Source organism: Balaenoptera borealis (assembly GCF_965194805.1).
Source record: "Balaenoptera borealis genome assembly, chromosome: 9".
NCBI classification, from domain to species: Eukaryota; Metazoa; Chordata; class Mammalia; order Artiodactyla; family Balaenopteridae; genus Balaenoptera; species Balaenoptera borealis.
Window position 1 is genome coordinate 31,311,000 of NC_138873.1, and position 17,148 is coordinate 31,328,147.

Here is a 17,148-nt window from a genome sequence, read left to right on the forward strand (position 1 = left end):
AGAGCCCGTGTGCCACAACTGCTGAGCCCGTGCGCCACAACTACTGAAGGCCGCGGGCCTAGAGCCCGTGCTCCGCAATAAGAGAAGCCACTGCAATGAGAAGCCCGCGCACCGCAACGAAGAGTAGCCCCCACTCACCGCAACCAGAGAAAGCCCGCGCACAGCAACGAAGACCCAACGCAGCCAAAAATAAAAATAAATTTAAAAAAAGAAGGAAATAATAAACAAACAAAAATAAGAAGGGAAAGCTTTTCCTTACAGTAGAAAGCTAATAAATGTAGAAGGAATAATGGCAGTATTTAAAATCACCCTTTTGCAATTGTCATAGTAAAAATTGAATCAGGGAAGAATTATTAATGGATACTAAAGACAGGTGAAAATTTAATGAGAAACAGAATATTGATAGGGGCTCGAGTATCTCCCCACTAATAACTTCTAAATTATAAGGAGAAAGTACTATCTTTGCAGCAGAGAAACCTGGTGAACACCAACTTAACCAACTGACCAAATTTGGCATCAATAATAATGGCAAAATTGAACATCTTGTGCTTCCAGAAGTGAAGCACCAAGGACACACTATCACTGATGTAGTGTTCCTGCCAAAACTGCAAAACATGGATCCAATCATAAGGACATATCAGACAAACCCAAACTGAGGGACAGCCTACAAAATAAATAGCCTGGACTCTTCAAAACGTTGACATTATTTGGTAAAGGCTGAGGAACTGTTGTACCAAAGAGGAAAGAAAACTTAATGCAATGCATGATTCTGTTTTGCACCCCAGAAAATAAAATCTTTTAAAGGACATTATTGAAAATGAGAAAAAATTAAATTTGATCTGCAAATTAAATAATGATATTGTATCAACATTAAACTTCCTGACTGTGGTTGTGTGACTTAATGTCCTTGATCTTAGGAGATACACCTTAAAGTTCTGGGGTGGTAAATGGGCATAATGACTCCAGTGTACTCTCAGAAAGTTCAGGGAAAAAAATAAAGCTATCCATAAACATACATAGAGAGAATATTAACAATCAGTGAAGATGGGTGAAGGTTAAACAGAGTTCTTTATACTATTCTCACAACCTTTCTGTATCTTTGAAGTTCTTTCTAAATAAGTATTTTTTAAATGCAACTAACTTTATTATTTACATTTTCAGATTTTTAAAATAAGACAAGATCATTATTTAAAAAGTAGGCTACATACTGAAAGTTATAAAGTAACGATTGTAAATCCCCTGTAATTCCATGAATTGTTAAATCAGTGGTGTCTTTCCTTCAGAATGATTTTACACATACATATTTCTTTTTAATGGGATAAGATTATACCAAAAAAAAATTATACAATCTCTATGCCAAATATGCAATTTTAATGTTTCTCTGACTGAAATTTTTATTTCTATGTTGAGCACCCATTTGATCTGATATCAAAAACAATTTAGTTGCTTTAAGAGAAACTCAGAAGCAATGAGGGCAACCACAGTTAAACTCAGTTCAAGGATGTAACCATCCTTCACTTGTCTCCCCCCAAAGTGGAGTCTAAATTCCAGGTTATCTTATCTAGTTTCCAGGCCACAGTGGGGCAGGGGACCACTGATTGGAGGAATTCTATCTGTAAACAGGGCATCAACATTTTTGCCACATAGCTGGAAATAGTTTCCAATTTTTGTCTTGTCTTTCAGCTTCTCTGAATTGTACATTTTAAAACTAACTCTATAAGTAGAGTTAAAAAAAAAAACCCAATGGCCCTAAGCTAATATTTAAATTACTTATAATTAATGACCATAATTCCATTGAAGTCCTAATAGAAATAGTTTGTTTTTTTGAAGCTCATGCCACAAGATTTTTTTCTCACCAGCAAAGCCTGTGTCCCTGTATGAACTGGTCTATATATATCAGAAATGAATCTGGAACATTGCCAGTCTGCAAACCAAAAATCTGACCAATGGTATTGCCTCCCAAATGAGTACTGGAATCTCTTTGCTTAATAATCACATTTTGAAAAATTAAAGAGATACATATATAGTTTTTAAAAATTTGTATGCAATGCCAAAAGTCACAAGATAAAAATTTTATCTCCCTCTGTCTCTTAGTATTAATTCCTGCCTCTCTCCACCCTGGCTTTAGTGTACAAATCAAGGTTGACAAACTTCAGACCGTGGGCCAACTCTAGCCCCCCAACTACTTTTGTAAATAAAGTTTTATTGGAAACAAGTTACTCCAATTCCTTTTACATATTATCTATGACTACTTCCTTGATGTAATGGCAGAGTTAATTAGTTGCAGCAGAGTCTGTACAGCCTGAAAAATTCTATTATCCAGCACTTAAAGAGAAGTTTTGCTAGCCCCTGAAAAATGATAGTATACTATACATGCTATTCTACCACTTCTCTTCATTTAACAATAGTCATACAGTCAATATGTAGATCAACTTCTTTCTTTATAGTAGTGGAATCGCATTCCATTGTTTGCTTAAATAAACACCATAATTTGCTCAACAAGTCTTTTAGGTTATTTTCTGGTCTTCGTAAAAGGTGATATTTTCATGCATTTGTGCAAAGTATATCTGTTGGCACCACTTTTACAAATGAAATTACTGAATAAAGGTAATGTGTACTTTTTATTTTAATAAATATTGCCTGATTGCCAAGTATAAAAAGTTTTATAACAAAACTGATGTAGAACTGATTCAAAAGGGAGACCTACTTCTCCTACTCTCCCTTCTATTTAGATAATGCTGGGAAGAAAAATATAGCCCAGGATTATAAGAGAGATAATAAATATAATAAGGAAGGAACAACATAGCACAATCTCTGGCAAAAAAAGTGTACCTTTAAAATAATATGTTTTTATTGAAATGAAAAAGAGAAGAGAATAATGAAAATTATACAACATGGCTTTTAGAGGAGTTAAGGAAAAATAGAAAACTTTGTTTTACATTCTTCTGCAGAAAAAATCATTTACAGTTTGCCAAAGTTGTTTTATATATTAAGTTAAATAATGGTTTCAAATGTGGGCAAATATGTCTTTAGTTGCAGAATATCAGAGACAGGCTGTTCTTTTTCCTGATAAAAGTCAAGCCCAGTAAGAAGTTCCACATCACGGACCCGGGCAACATGTGCGTTGAATCTTTCTTCAATCCAAAGAGCTTCTGGTTTATTTTCCTGAAAAAGAAAAACAAAAGACTATTTTCCCTGGGGCATGATTTTTCATTAACAGAAAGATCTTTTATTACTTAGAAGTTGTCCTTTCTCCTGTGTTTTTTTGGTTGTTGTTGTTTTTGTTCTTGTTTTTTTTACTGAGGTATAATTGACATAAACAGCATTCTATTAGTTTTAAGTGTACAACATAATGATTCAGTGTTTGTTCCTGTGGTTTTTATTGCCTTAAATCTTAATTTGATACAGCTAAATTTTGTTGTATATTAAAAGAAAAAGAAAAAGTACAAAGTATACTATAACAAATACAGACTGCCATAAAGTCATAAAGTACAGCCAATTTTATATTTACTTCAGATACAAATTTTTTTTAAAACTGAGACATTAAAGATGAAGTTAAGTCCCCACATTCCTCTACTCAGAGTTAATCGTTATCATGAGTCAGTGTGAATCCAGTCTGTGTTTTTACACTTTTACTGCACATCAGTATACAATATATAGCATTGATTTATGTTTTCAAATTTATAGAAATCATGTAAGTGGCATTCTATAATTACTTTTTCATTCAATATTATGTTTGTAATCTATTCATAGTGAAATATCTAGATCTAGTTAAATCATTTGTTTTTAGCTATGGTTTGTGGTAGCACAGTTTATTTTTTTCATTGCCATATTGCTAGTATTTTTGGCATTATAAATAATAGTGTCATGATAAATTACCACATGTCTTCTGTGTTCAAGAACATGAGTTTCTAGGATATAGAAATGGAATTGCTGGGTCATAGAGTATATGTAACTTTAACTTTACCAGATATTAAACCTAGCACTCCTCAAAGTGTTTATACCAATTTATAGTTCCATTGGCAATGGAGGATAATCCCCATTTCCCCACATCCTTACCAAGCCATGATGTGAAATAGTGCTTTATCCCTGTTTAAGTGTTATTACCCTGAGTTTGACTGAGTATCTTTTCAGATATTTCTTGGCCATTTGACTTTCAATAGGTTTTTAACTACATATAAAAAACAGTATAGTTAAAAATAGTATAATAAATAGTATAGTAAAAACAATTTTGTATACTATATATACTGTATATATAAAGGTTAGTGCAATAATTTAGAGCCATGGATTTCTGTGAAATTCCTTATTCTTTATTTATTAATTTTCTGATATTCATATGATATTGCTAAATTTCCAGTTAAATTTTTAAAAAGTAAGAAAGTTTACAAGTTTGTTTAATTAGATGGGTCTGCTTAAATGACTTTCAGTTGACTTCAGCATACTGGTTTACTTGTTTTTTAAATATGCAAGATTAAAATAGGCAGCTACTATTTGAGCCAGAGAAAGTATAAGACGAAATTACTGTTTGTTTCGAACCTCTAAAGTATTTCTCCATGTGAGATTCATGAGGTGAGTTATTATTTTTTAAAATAAATATGTGATGTACTAATATTAACTCATATTTCTAATGGGAATCCAATTCAGTCTTTTTTTCTTGCCTGCACTATTTCACATTTTAGTAACATTTAATAGTTTTGATGACTTTTTTCATAAAGTTTCCGCCCCGTGGCTTTTATAACTCTATTTTCTCCCAGCTTATTTGGTATCCACCTAACTGAATGTTTAGGGAACACCTGACAGTCTTCACTTTTTTAAAACTGCAATGAAATGATCTTAATGATCTTAAATGAAATGAAATGTACTTAAATGATCTTAAGTACAACATAATTATAACTAGGCAGGGGTGATACTCAAGCTATTCTGTATCAGATAGTTCACCAGCACCAACCAATCTGAACAGAAGCCAGCTGTAGACAACTGCTCTAGCTGTACCACTGCATCCCAAGAGAATAAAAGCCTTGTGTATATTGAGTTTTTATGAGCCATATTTAAATATATGCTTTTAGATTTATATATATATATAATTTATTGATTGATTACATATGTATTAGACCTGTTGCATAAATAGAAGTATTGTATACACCTAAAATACAACTCAATTTGTTAGTTTTTTGAGGCGATACCAGTTTCAGTACTTTTCTCCCCTAACCACCTCCTTAATCTCTTCCTTATTCACTTACAGTCTCGTTATCACTGCCGTCACACTAATGAAACCATTTTGTCAAGGATGACCTAACTGAGTAGAATTTTTGTAGACCTTTCACTTAGCTATTACCCCAAGCTTCTGAAAGTTCCTTCTTTGTCTTCCATAGCTCTGCTTACTTGTTTGATGACACCTTCTGTTTCCTCAGCTGACTTTAGTTTTTTCCATCCTGGAAGAATAGACATTTCCCTCCATCTGATCTTTGGATCTCTTCTCTCTATTTTCTTCCCTTTGGAAATTTTATTTCACTCCCATGATTTAATACCAAATCTATCTCTATAGTTCTGTTCTCTTCCAAGTGCCATACCTGTATTGTCTACCCCTAATTCTATTTACAGTACAACTGTGTACCCCCAATTGCATTTCCAATATATACTAAGTTACAGTAATGATAGTCACTTGGAGTTATGGCAGCGTTCTTATTTATCTGACAGGAATTCAGCAATACAAAGTTGAGGGAAAAAAAGAAGAAGGAGGAGGAAAGAAATGATGGAAGAACAAAAGAAGACAGAAAATATATAAGGAAATAAGAATCTAGTTCCCTACATCAAGTGTGAGGTGGAATTGTGAATCTACCATGTCTACAACTGGTATCTGTTCCCTTAAACATTTTATAGTGTGAGTACCTTCCCCCCACTCAGTGATTAGAATATTTAAAAGTGCACAATTTTCATACAACATGACCCTTAAAGAAAGCCTATTTCATTGGGTGCTTAAAGCACAATTACCTGTTCTAATGCTGGTGGAAATGTTGGCTGAATTGCACTTATTAAGGTACAGCTTGTGTATGTACAGTACTTTGTGGGTGATTTGATTCTGGGTGATTTTATCTGTAAACAATTTCACTTTATGTTGACTTTAGAATGTAATTCCTTAAAAAATGTGATTTCTTTATAATGGCTACCATTTGCTTACTATTTATTTAGAATTCTTAGGGGTTTATATGAAATATCTTATTTAATTTTCAAAACAACATCATGAGGGGGTGAGTTTTTTATACATTTGAAGAAAGTGACACTCAGTTGTTTACCCAAAGAGGCCAAATCAGTAACTGAACCCAGATATCCAACTCCAAAACTCATGCATTTGCGTTCTATTCTATACTGCTTCTCACATACCCTCCTAGATATTCAACTCGTTTCTTAATCGGAAGACCACCAACAACAGCAAATGTATCCTTCCCAAAACAACTGATTGTCTTATATATTTCCTGGCCAATCACACCTAAATTTTCAGTCACCTTTGGCTCTATCATCCTCTTTTCCCTCCCTATATCTAATTGACAGTCACATCTTATTAATGTCACAATCTCTCTTATAATTATAGCTTGGTTTAAGTTTGTTTCATACTCATCATATTATGCCTCATAGTTATCTTTATAGATATCATAGCCTGATTACTATACTGCCAATGCCTTAACATTTTGGAATATGTCCAATTTATTAGTGATCATGTCTTATTCAATAGAGATGATGCCCTGTTAATTTTGAGATCATCTCCACATTGGATGTTCAGGGAAAGCTTCATACCGTTTGTACTTTACCTTGAAGTGTAGGTGGAATTTTTAGCAGATGGAAAAGAAGGGCATTCTAGAAGACAGAAGAGCATTAACAATAACATGGAGGTAGGGAAAATCAAGGGGTGTTCAAGTAATTTCAAGAAGCTCAGTTGGCCTGGAACTTGGGTCTGCAAAGTCAACTGAGGGTAAATGGTGAAGAGCCTTAAGTACAGGCTGGGAGATTTTTGTTTGTTTATTTTTGTAGTTTTATTCAGGGTAGATAGATAATCAAATGGATGAGAAAGGATGTCATCATGAAAAACTAAATTTTAAGATGAGCAACTTGATAGTGAAATACAGAGGTGAAGGGGAGGAGGACAGGAGATAGTAAAACTACTTAAGATTCATTTTCAAAAGTCCTGATAGAAGACAATAAGGGCCTAGACCAGGGATAGCAAATCATTTCTTCTTTTCGCACCCATTCTAACCAATCCAAAATGGCTACCTAGAACCTCTATGATAAAGAACTATTTATTCCTGATTCAGTGGAAAAGAGCACCACACCGTATCAGTCACCAAAGTCTGCCACTGGAAGAGGAAGTGAAGAAGGACGGCTTCCCCTTGTCTTGACTAAATAAAATTCTGACAAGACAAATAGGAAGAGATTTAACTACACAACATCTCCTGATAGCTTCTTGTTTGGAAACTCTTCCTCATTCTAGGACTATGAGTGACCCACTGCTTAGCCTCTAAACTTTGCCATCCATCTTGAGTCACTGAAAGCAACCATTCAACACTCAAGTTCAAATCCTATCTTCAAGACTCAGCTAGAATGTCACCTTCCTTACCAGAAAGTATTTTTCCTTTGAAATCCTACTACATTTTATCTGTCCCACTTTGTGCCACTTATTTTTCTTTCTTTTATTTTACTAGGCTTCTAAATGATAGACTATGAGCCTTTTTTGCTGGAATTCATATCTGATTTATCTGTGTATTGCCCATAGCACACAGTATGGTGAAGGCAGTTATGTGTTGAACACCTGAAATAGAGATGAATCCCAACCTGGCTTAGAAGCTAAGCTTTAATTTCCATCTCTACTAGCCCATGGGATTTTCCATGTGAACGCCCATTTCTACAAACCAGGTGTGCCTACACTTAATTATCCTACCTACCTGCCAAAATAATTCTCATTCCTAACTTCCCTCTTTTTTTCCCCCTAATTACCTGCATTTAAAATCTCTGATTCAGCTTTGAGTCTCCCTTTTCCTTTGGCTCTTGCATCCAGCCAGTTGCCAAGTCCCTCCCTTCTTCATTTCCTCCACAGAAGAGTCTTCCTAATCCTTTCAATCTGTTCAAATTCTGCCCATCCTTCAGGGCCCAGCCCTACTCCCACCTCAATTTATGTAACCTTTATTGGTTATCCCAGCCAAAAGTGTTTTGAATTTGAAACACTAAATACTTACAACAGTATTTGACAATGAATCCCAACTTTGTAATGTCTCTTACTTCTAATTTTTAAAATAATTCTTATATGATCGACTGGCCCATTTATGTGTCTGTATCTCATTTATATATCAAAGTTATATATGAACTCCTTGAGGGCAGAGACAATGTATTCTTCCTTGGTGCATTCCAAAAAGCTTCTATAATGATACTGTTTACTTAATAGGTATTCACTATATTAGCTGAATGACTTCAGTAAAACCCAGTTACCAGAATACATATGTTTTTCTATAAAGAACACATATGAAGTTGAAGTAACTATTTACATATAATTTGCCTTGATCCAAAAGGTTTTGAGGTGGCCTAATACATGATGTTAAAAAAGGAATGTTATTTGAACTAACTTATTTTGTAAATATATATATGTGTTTAGGTAAATATATATACACATATATATACACACTATATATATATGTATTTTCAGACCTCATGTTTCAAGTTGATGGAATTTTTATATTTACATATTCATTTAAGAAACATTAATTTAGTGCCAACTTTGGGACAGAACCTTAAGGCTTGCATTCAGAATAAAAAGCCTAATAAGATACAACCCCTTTCCTTATTAGTGAATGTGAATAAAATATATCTAAATAAAATATATGACATGCATATATAAACACATGTTCATGTAAGCATATACATGTTTAAGTTGATATTAATTACATAGAGATCAACAGTCTAAGGAAAAGTTCAAAACTGAGGTCATATTTACTACAACTCTAACCCATGAAACACCTAAAAAATATACTGTAGTCAGAGCCACTTTTATGAAAGCCCAGATGAGCTCTGACTAATCGTTTTCTCAGGGCCCAGGGCCTCTCCAGGGGCATACTCACGGGACAGCTCTCCACGTTGGTAGGTCGGTGAGGGATGACAAAGGGTAAGACGTCCAACCACCCAGGGCAGGCGTCGGGGGTTTGGCTCTTATTTTTACAACTGGTCAACACCACGAAGTAGTGTGTTGGGATGGGAACACTGGTGTTGACTACATATCTAAAAACGTAATTGAAAAGATTTGATGTTATTATACTTTTGCTTCTGAAGATTAGAAATGTCTTTATATATTTTTAAAGAAATGTCAAAGTAAAATTATAGTAAAAGAAAGTAAATAAATAGAAAATACAGAATCTTACCACACATTTTTAAACCTTAATGAGCCTGAATCAAGATTTACAGAAGTCCAAGCCTGGTCATTTTAACATCATGGGAAAATATTAACATACAATGAAAAGCAGAGCATGGTATTCTGCCTCCCAGCTTTGTTGACTTATACATCACAGTGACGTTTCCTAATAGAGCAGGGGCTGGAAATGAAGGAGCTGGGATTTCAACTCTAGCTGCGCACTTCTACTAGACGTTTGGATGTGTACTAATCCTCTAATAGTCTAAGACTTTCTAGGTTTCCTCAACTTTAACATGGAGGTTTTCCTATGCTACCAACTTCGCAGCATAGACGGGGACAAATCCATACAACTGATATGACAGTCCTTTAGTCTCAGATAACAAACGTGAAAGTGCTTTTAAAAGTTTCAAGTGCAAAATAAAGGTAAGCTATTAGTATGAGTCCACCAAAAGGAAAATGAACTGGTAGAAGTAGTAATGTATTACTGTGATTTAGAATCAGAGCTAGACTGTCTGGGTTCTGGCTTTACTACTTAGTTTTGGAACTTAGACAAGTTAGTTAACCTCTCTGTGCCTCAGTTTCCTTTCCTAAATGGGAACTAATGGAATCTAACATGTGGATGTTTTTCAGATTAAATGAAGTATCTGTAAATTCTTAGAAGCATACCTAGCATGGAGTAAAGTGCTATCAAATTGTTTGCTAGGATTATTAAATGGTGAAAGACAGGATCAATAAACATTGAAATAAGGACAAGGCAAACAAAATTTAAGGCCACACACAGTGATCATGAATGTTATCTTATCAGAAGGTATAAGTAGAAATCATTGCTTTACATAATCTAGGCTTAGACAGTACAATAGTTTAGTACTGCCCATTTTGATAATAAAGAGAAATCATGGATGACACTTCTAAAACTCTCTATTCCTGTGTGCTGGGTTCAAAAGTAATTCTTAGCAACATGTATGACCAGGTTTAGTACAAAGATGTACAGTTTAGTAGGACTAGTTTTCTATAGGAAGCCTACACTATCTCCTGGGAGATACTTTTATGAATCATCCACTATCCAAAATATTGGGAAGTATTTTGAATAGTCACTTCTTGATTTTTTTTATTTATTGCTGAACTGGTTCTCTATTTACTGATAGCACAGTGAGTCTTCCCTACCTCCTTAACCTTGACAAAACCACGTTTTCCCTTTCACATTAGTTTAGAAATTTTCCAAATAAAAATTTTGCTAAACTATTCCTGGACATTTTTTTCTTTGCCTATTAGTTTAAATCTTTGCCATAGAAAATTTTTGCTAAATATTTAGATAGACTAGTTGAAAATAGTCAACAATTGCATCTCTATATAAATATGTTATGTAATGTTTAGAATACTGAGCTTTAATTTTAAATATTGAGGTTTCCCCTTATGATACCCTACTGCCAAATCAAAAGTCCATTTGGTTTCAAATTACTTACTCTGTAATTTCATCTGGAGCATCAAAATGACCATCGTAATTATAATCAAATATTGGTCCACTAACCACATTCACTCCATTTCTTTCCATGGCATGTTTTACAAGAAGAACACTATGGAAGTAATTCCACATTGCTAAAAATAAAAGAATAAAGCGTTAAAAATGTCTGCCTCTATTGAACATGGAAATATTTTCTATTATAAACAGGTCCATTTAAATAGCATCCAATTCTGCTTTAATACTTGTCAGTGGTCATTGAGTAATACTGCAAAATAATCCATGCGACAAAAATAAACAGCCACATTCATGATAGCTTTTTGTTGTTGATGTAGTTACAGTCTCGGAATGACAGTTAAATATGTCTCCAAATGCTTCCCTAGGGCTGAGCTGCTTTGGGGACTGTATTAAAAAATGGTCAGAACACACATACTGCCTTATTAATTGTGACTCTAAGGACAAACACTTTTCATTTACTTATGGTGAGTATCAGTAAAATTTTCTTTTGTGGTTAGCTCTAAAATTAGGATTAAAAAATTATCAAAATTCTAGCAACAAGTCACCCAAAGTTGAAGTAAGTTGGAAAGAATTTACATTAGACATCCTTCCTGTTTCAATATTTAAAACATTAGAACAGGGACTTCCCTGGCGGTCCAGTGGTTAAGACTCCGTGCTTCCACTGCAGGGGGCGCGGGTTCAATCCCTGGTCGGGGAACTAATATCCCGCATGCCACAAGGTGCGGCCAAAACAAAAAATTAGAACAAAATGACTGGTAACAGGAACAAATTGCAATAAAAGATGTGTTTAGTTTAGAAGTTCAAGGAGTCACTTGGGTATTTTAAAATTAATAATCTAAGTATATACTTACTTTTGAATGCTTCATACATAGGGACCAAATTACTTGTAATTAAAGCATCATATTGACTATCAGAAGTTCTATTGTTTGCTGCAAAACAAATGAATTTTATTAAATCTAGCTATAAGAGAAAGTATGACATTCTACATAATAGGCCCATTAGTATTACATACCAATGTAAATTTATTAACACACAAAACACAGAGATACAAAGCACTCTCCAGTGGAAGTCATCAATAATGCAGGCAGTTTTATGCATTTGATTGATACCTATAGTGGGCTGGTGACCCTCAAGAAGATAGGTCCATGTCCTAACCCCCCATTACCTCTGAATGTGACAGGTAGGAAAATAGTGTCTTTGCAGATGTCATTAAAAGTTCAAGATGAGATTATCCTGGATTTAGGGTGGGTTCTAAATCCAGTGACTGGTGTCCCTATAAGGAGGAGGAGGATTGAGAAGAGGAGAGACTCAGGGGAGAAAGCTATGTGAAGATGGAGGCAGAGATTGCAGTGATGCAGCTACAAGCCAAGCAACACCTGGAGCCCCCAGATGCTGGAAGAGGTAAAGAAGGATTCTACCCTAGATTCTCTCTTGCAAAGGGAGCGTGGCCCTGTCAACACCCTGATTTCAGACTTCTGGCCTCTAGAACTTTGAGAGAATAAACCTCTGTTGTTTTAAGCCACCAAGTTTGTGAGTAATTTGTTACAGCAGTCTCTAGAAGACAAATATAATACTGATAGGAAAGCATTGTTATTGAATATACATAAAATAATAATGCTATGATAAATAACACTTCCAAAGTAAAATTTTCTTGAGAAAGTGGGTTTTAACTCAGTGACGATTGCTGACAGCACCGTCAACGGTTGGCTTTGAAGACACATGGGCTTGCCATCTAGAGGAGCGTGTGCTGAGCCTGTATGCGCTGGAACCAGACCACCCGGGTTCGAATCCCAGCTCCACTGCCCACCAGCTGACCCACTTGGGCAAAGCGCTATGTCCCTCTGTACTTCATTTGTCTCATGGCATCTCTCTCACTGAAATATTGTGAGGATTTAAACTGCTGCAAGCCTATGACTGTTTATTATAATGTTTTTTATATTTAAACTACCCTTGGCTACCTTAACTAATACTCAAATGAAAGGCCAATGCATGGGAAGCAAAAGGCAAGGAGAAGCAAGATTTTTTGCTTTTTTCTTTAAGATTTCACAGCTGCTCACCGTCCCCAGATCCTCTACAAGCCTTTTCTACTTTTTTAAACTAAACTTTGAAAGTTGTAAAGTCAATGAACATAACATTATCTTCTTTTCAGGAAACATATGAATTTGCTTATAATGGAAATGCTAACAATTTGTAATGGAGAGTTAGAAGGTGGTTTTGTTCAATCCTTAATATTTTTTGAGACAAGCTGTTTAGTTTTTCATTTCATTTCCTTGTCAAGACAAATATTTATAAATCAACCAATATCTTAGGGCTTAACAGATACAATTTTATAATGCCAATTTAAAATTTTTTATTAATAAAATGTTGCAACTATTTAAGGTTTATCCTAGGGTTTACATAAATTTGGTGGCGCTCTAATTGTCTCTAGATATTGTAACAAGATATATCAGTTTATTATCCTAATTCTCTGTCAGGAATTTTACATTGATGTGCTACTTGCTTTCACTAGGCCTTTTTTTCCCACTATAAATCTCAGAACCTCCAAATTATAAATCTCTAAATTGACCTCTTTGGTCATGGCTTCCAGAAAAATGAAGCCAAATATCTGGAGAAAACCCATTCTCAGAAGCTGAAATTGTTGAAAATCTCATGAGTAAATCAAGGAAATGACAATCCCTGCTGAACAGAGAAGAGATTTGGGTTTTAGAAAAATCACATTGGCTTTTGCATGTTCCCAAGAGAGAAGCTTTCTGAAAAAATATTTCAAGTTCATTCAGCTGCTTAATCCACATAAAGCTGTTGGATATACAGCCTGAGCGAGAGGCCCAAATTCCAGCCTGATTTGTCTTCACAGGCACAGCTGCATTCTCAAGGCAAGCCTTAGCTTGGCCAGTCACCAGAAAAAAAAAAAAAAGAAAAGAAAAAAAAAAGTTTTTTTAGACGCTTGTGTCCCTCTCCAAAGAATCTTCAGTTTTAAAATTAAACTTAAACCTGCCGAACTCTCTGAACATCTGGGCCAGATTAAAGCTGATATGTGGTTCCCAGTGCAAAATTTATTAGTCTTTATTATAGCTGTTGCACTGCTCCAGGCCAGCCCACAACCACTGGAAGCCTCCTGGGCAGCTAGTTTAGCCCAAGCAGGTAGTTTTGGTGGGGAGCATATGTTTAGGGCACATGCCCACATCCAGCTGATGAGGGCTTTCTAAGCTGCTGCTCTAAAAAAGAGTTATACAAACCAGGAGGATAGAGGAAGCCGTGGGTGATATTCTTGTCTGCTAAACAGAAGGAAAAATTTTGGCTCTCAGAAGGAGCAACCCTGACATCAGCCCGCAGACAGTCTGGGACAGTGGGAGGAAGAGGCGATGTGTCTCCCTGTTGAAAGAGAGAAAAGAAAAAAAAAAAAATGACGCCCACATTGTGGCTCACCCATCGCCTTACTTGGTTTGTAACTTCCCTAGAATGTTTTTCATTTAACCTTTTCTTATTTTCTTAGTGAATCAGGTCTACGCAAGCAATGGAAATGGATGTCTTCAGCAATGTTTTCTTCTGTGGTTCCCTTCTGGTTAGGGACACGGGAAGGGCAAGTCAAATACACCTTGGAAAGGAATATTTGCAGGTTAAAACCTGAATTGAGTGCAGAGGGATAATGGGAGCTACTGCTAAAAACCCAAATCCATTTCAGGATCTAACTTTAGGTGGTGATATATACTGTGCTTGCAAATAAAAATTGAAAATAAAATATAAACTATTTTTAAAATACAGATATGACTTAAGGATAATATTCTTCAGTTGAGCAAGAACTTCTAATTAACCTAAGATTAACTCAAAGAAGCTGTATAAATTTACTTATTTGGGGACTTTAATAAATTTGTAGCTATGCTTTATTCATCTTGAAATATAGGAATATATTTTTTATAATTTTCTTGGCAACTTTAAAGACTAATATGATAATTCATTTACTAGCAGGCATCTATAAATGCGCTGCCTAAGTACTTAAGGTAATACAGTATTACATAATCATATTTTGATGAGCATATAATTATGAGTATGTAAACATTTTGCTATTCATTTAATTTTTTCAGAAATTTTGATTTATATGCCCTCTACTGCCCACAACATATATATTTCTTAAAAAATTATTTTATAATTTATAAAAAAGAAGTTTAAATTAAATTAGAATGTTCTTCCTCTATTCACTGTATTGTGCTAAAAGCAAAAATTAGCTATGGTGTCTAAAACATATGTGGTAATTATTTTATAATATATGCATATATCAAATCATCACATTGTACACGTTGTAAACTTACACAATGTTATATGTCAGTTATATCTCAATAAAGCTGGGGAAAAATAAATAAATGAAATGTACAAGATCAATTCACAAAGGAAAAGGCAACATACACTGTGTGCTACATTCATAGGCAGGAGAGCCCCATGATGAGATATAGGACAGGAGGGAGATGAAGATGAGGGGAAACACAAGCAGAGGATGTACCCCTAACATGCGGCAACACACCGGTTGGAAAACACTATACAGCAGTGGCGTAAATTTCTCAACTTGATTGTACACAAACGTTTATCTCTGCTCCCCTCTGAAATCCCATTAAAAGAACAGTAATGATGAAGACACATAAGAGATGATAAGAAATTTTCAGAAACTGGAAGTCAGATAAGCATATCTGTTTACTACTGTAACCTTGACTTGGTAAACCAGTAAACACTGATAACAAAGAGCCTCTGGTTGGGAAAAGCCCAAAGAAACTGATTCCTTCTGTAGAACACCAGAAGTGTAGAACTTGGAGTCTCCTAAAGACAGGGGATGTATGTAAAGTTGGAAAGAAGAGGATAGGCTGAAAGTCTGTAAAAGAGGCCAGACAGAGGCTTTACTCACTGGGGAGGTTGATCCAAAGAGACAACCAGACTAAAGGACACAAGGCACCCTGGAAAGCAGATGAAAGCAATGGAATTAAATTTTAAAATCTATGTACTGAATGGTAAGATTCCCTCCAGTCTCATCACCCCCGTGTATGTTGGTTCACATGAGAAGTGTCCTTTCTTTGAAAAACAAACCAGCCTGAAAAGAAAACGAGATACAATTGGGAGTCCCCAACAAAATGTCTGGTTCTCCTCCTGATTAACATATAATGAAGCCTATCAGCTGGCAAACTCAGCCCTGTAGCTTAGTGCCTCGCCCTTAAAATATGAGCTGACAGCCAAGGGCCACGAGATATGCATTGGGGTTGGGGAGAGGAACGAAGAAGAAAAAGAGACAATACAGACAGCAGAAGAAAACTCACTTCTCAGAGAGATGAGAGTACGTATGGCACCCATAGAGAAAGAGCAGAAAGCATTTAGAAAGGAAAGAGATAACAGAAAGAGCTCTTGGGATTTAAAAATATGACAGCAAAAAAAAAAAAAAATATGACAGCAGAAATAAAATTTTCAATAAGCTCTAGAAGATGAAATTGCAGATATTTCTCAAAAAGTGAATTAAAGACAAGAGATGGAAAAAGGGAAGGCACATATAAACACATTAGAAGTCTAATGTCCTATTAATTTTGAAGAAAAACTGTTTCTAAAATTCTAAAGCTAAGCCATCAATTAAGCATATAGATAGAATAAAAACATTTTGAGATGCACAAAGTCTCAAATATGTATCTTCTCTTCTTCCTTTCTTAGGAAGCTCCTCAGTGATATAGTCACCAAAACAAGGAGTAGACCAAGAAATATGAAGATATTAGTATTAGATGCAGTGTATCCGCTCCCACCATTTATTTCATTCTCCTTCTGGTGCAGATACTAGAAAGCTAAAAACATTTGTTTATATTCTTTCAAAAACAGATAGTGAACAATTCTGAATGACCAGGTTTCTTCACTTGGTGTAAAGGGGCACATAGAGACGATGCAAAGTGGGAGAACTAGGGAGATTGACAGCTGACCCAGTCAGCCCTATAGACACCCAGAATATTGTGAGTTGATGTTTCCTACCACACACCATTTTACTTGAAGAAATATATAATACATGAATGTAGCCATTGATGCATTTTCCATAATATAAGGAAAGTGAAATGCCTATATTCAATAGTTAAAATTATAAAAATCTTAAGGAGGGAAGTTTATTGTAATTTTAATGAGCCTGCAGCTATGGAAGTTGTGCTCAAACAATTCAGTTGGGCAAAATGTTTACTGTTTTCTCAAAGTGGCATAGACTTTGGGTTGGGAGAAAAGGACCAGGATGGCTTTAGTCAGAAAGTACTAAAAAAAGTTACACGTTTTCTGCTAA

The 17,148-nt window shown here is 35.1% G+C and overlaps 1 protein-coding gene across 2 annotated transcripts in view; it reads right to left on the minus strand.

Moving 5' to 3' along the window:
- Positions 1-2,827: 2,827 nt before the first annotated feature.
- The window catches only part of ENPP3 (ectonucleotide pyrophosphatase/phosphodiesterase 3), an 87,665-nt gene continuing 73,344 nt past the window's right edge, over positions 2,828-17,148 (minus strand). For both annotated transcript variants that reach the window (XM_082406364.1, XM_082406363.1), the window contains 5 exons: positions 14,102-14,237; positions 11,717-11,794; positions 10,852-10,984; positions 9,102-9,258; positions 2,828-3,165 (listed from right to left, as the gene is read on the minus strand). In XM_082406364.1, coding sequence (XP_082262490.1) covers positions 2,995-3,165; positions 9,102-9,258; positions 10,852-10,984; positions 11,717-11,794; positions 14,102-14,237 — 675 coding nt within the window. In that variant the 3' untranslated portion in view covers positions 2,828-2,994. The remainder of the gene's footprint in view (positions 3,166-9,101; positions 9,259-10,851; positions 10,985-11,716; positions 11,795-14,101; positions 14,238-17,148) is intronic.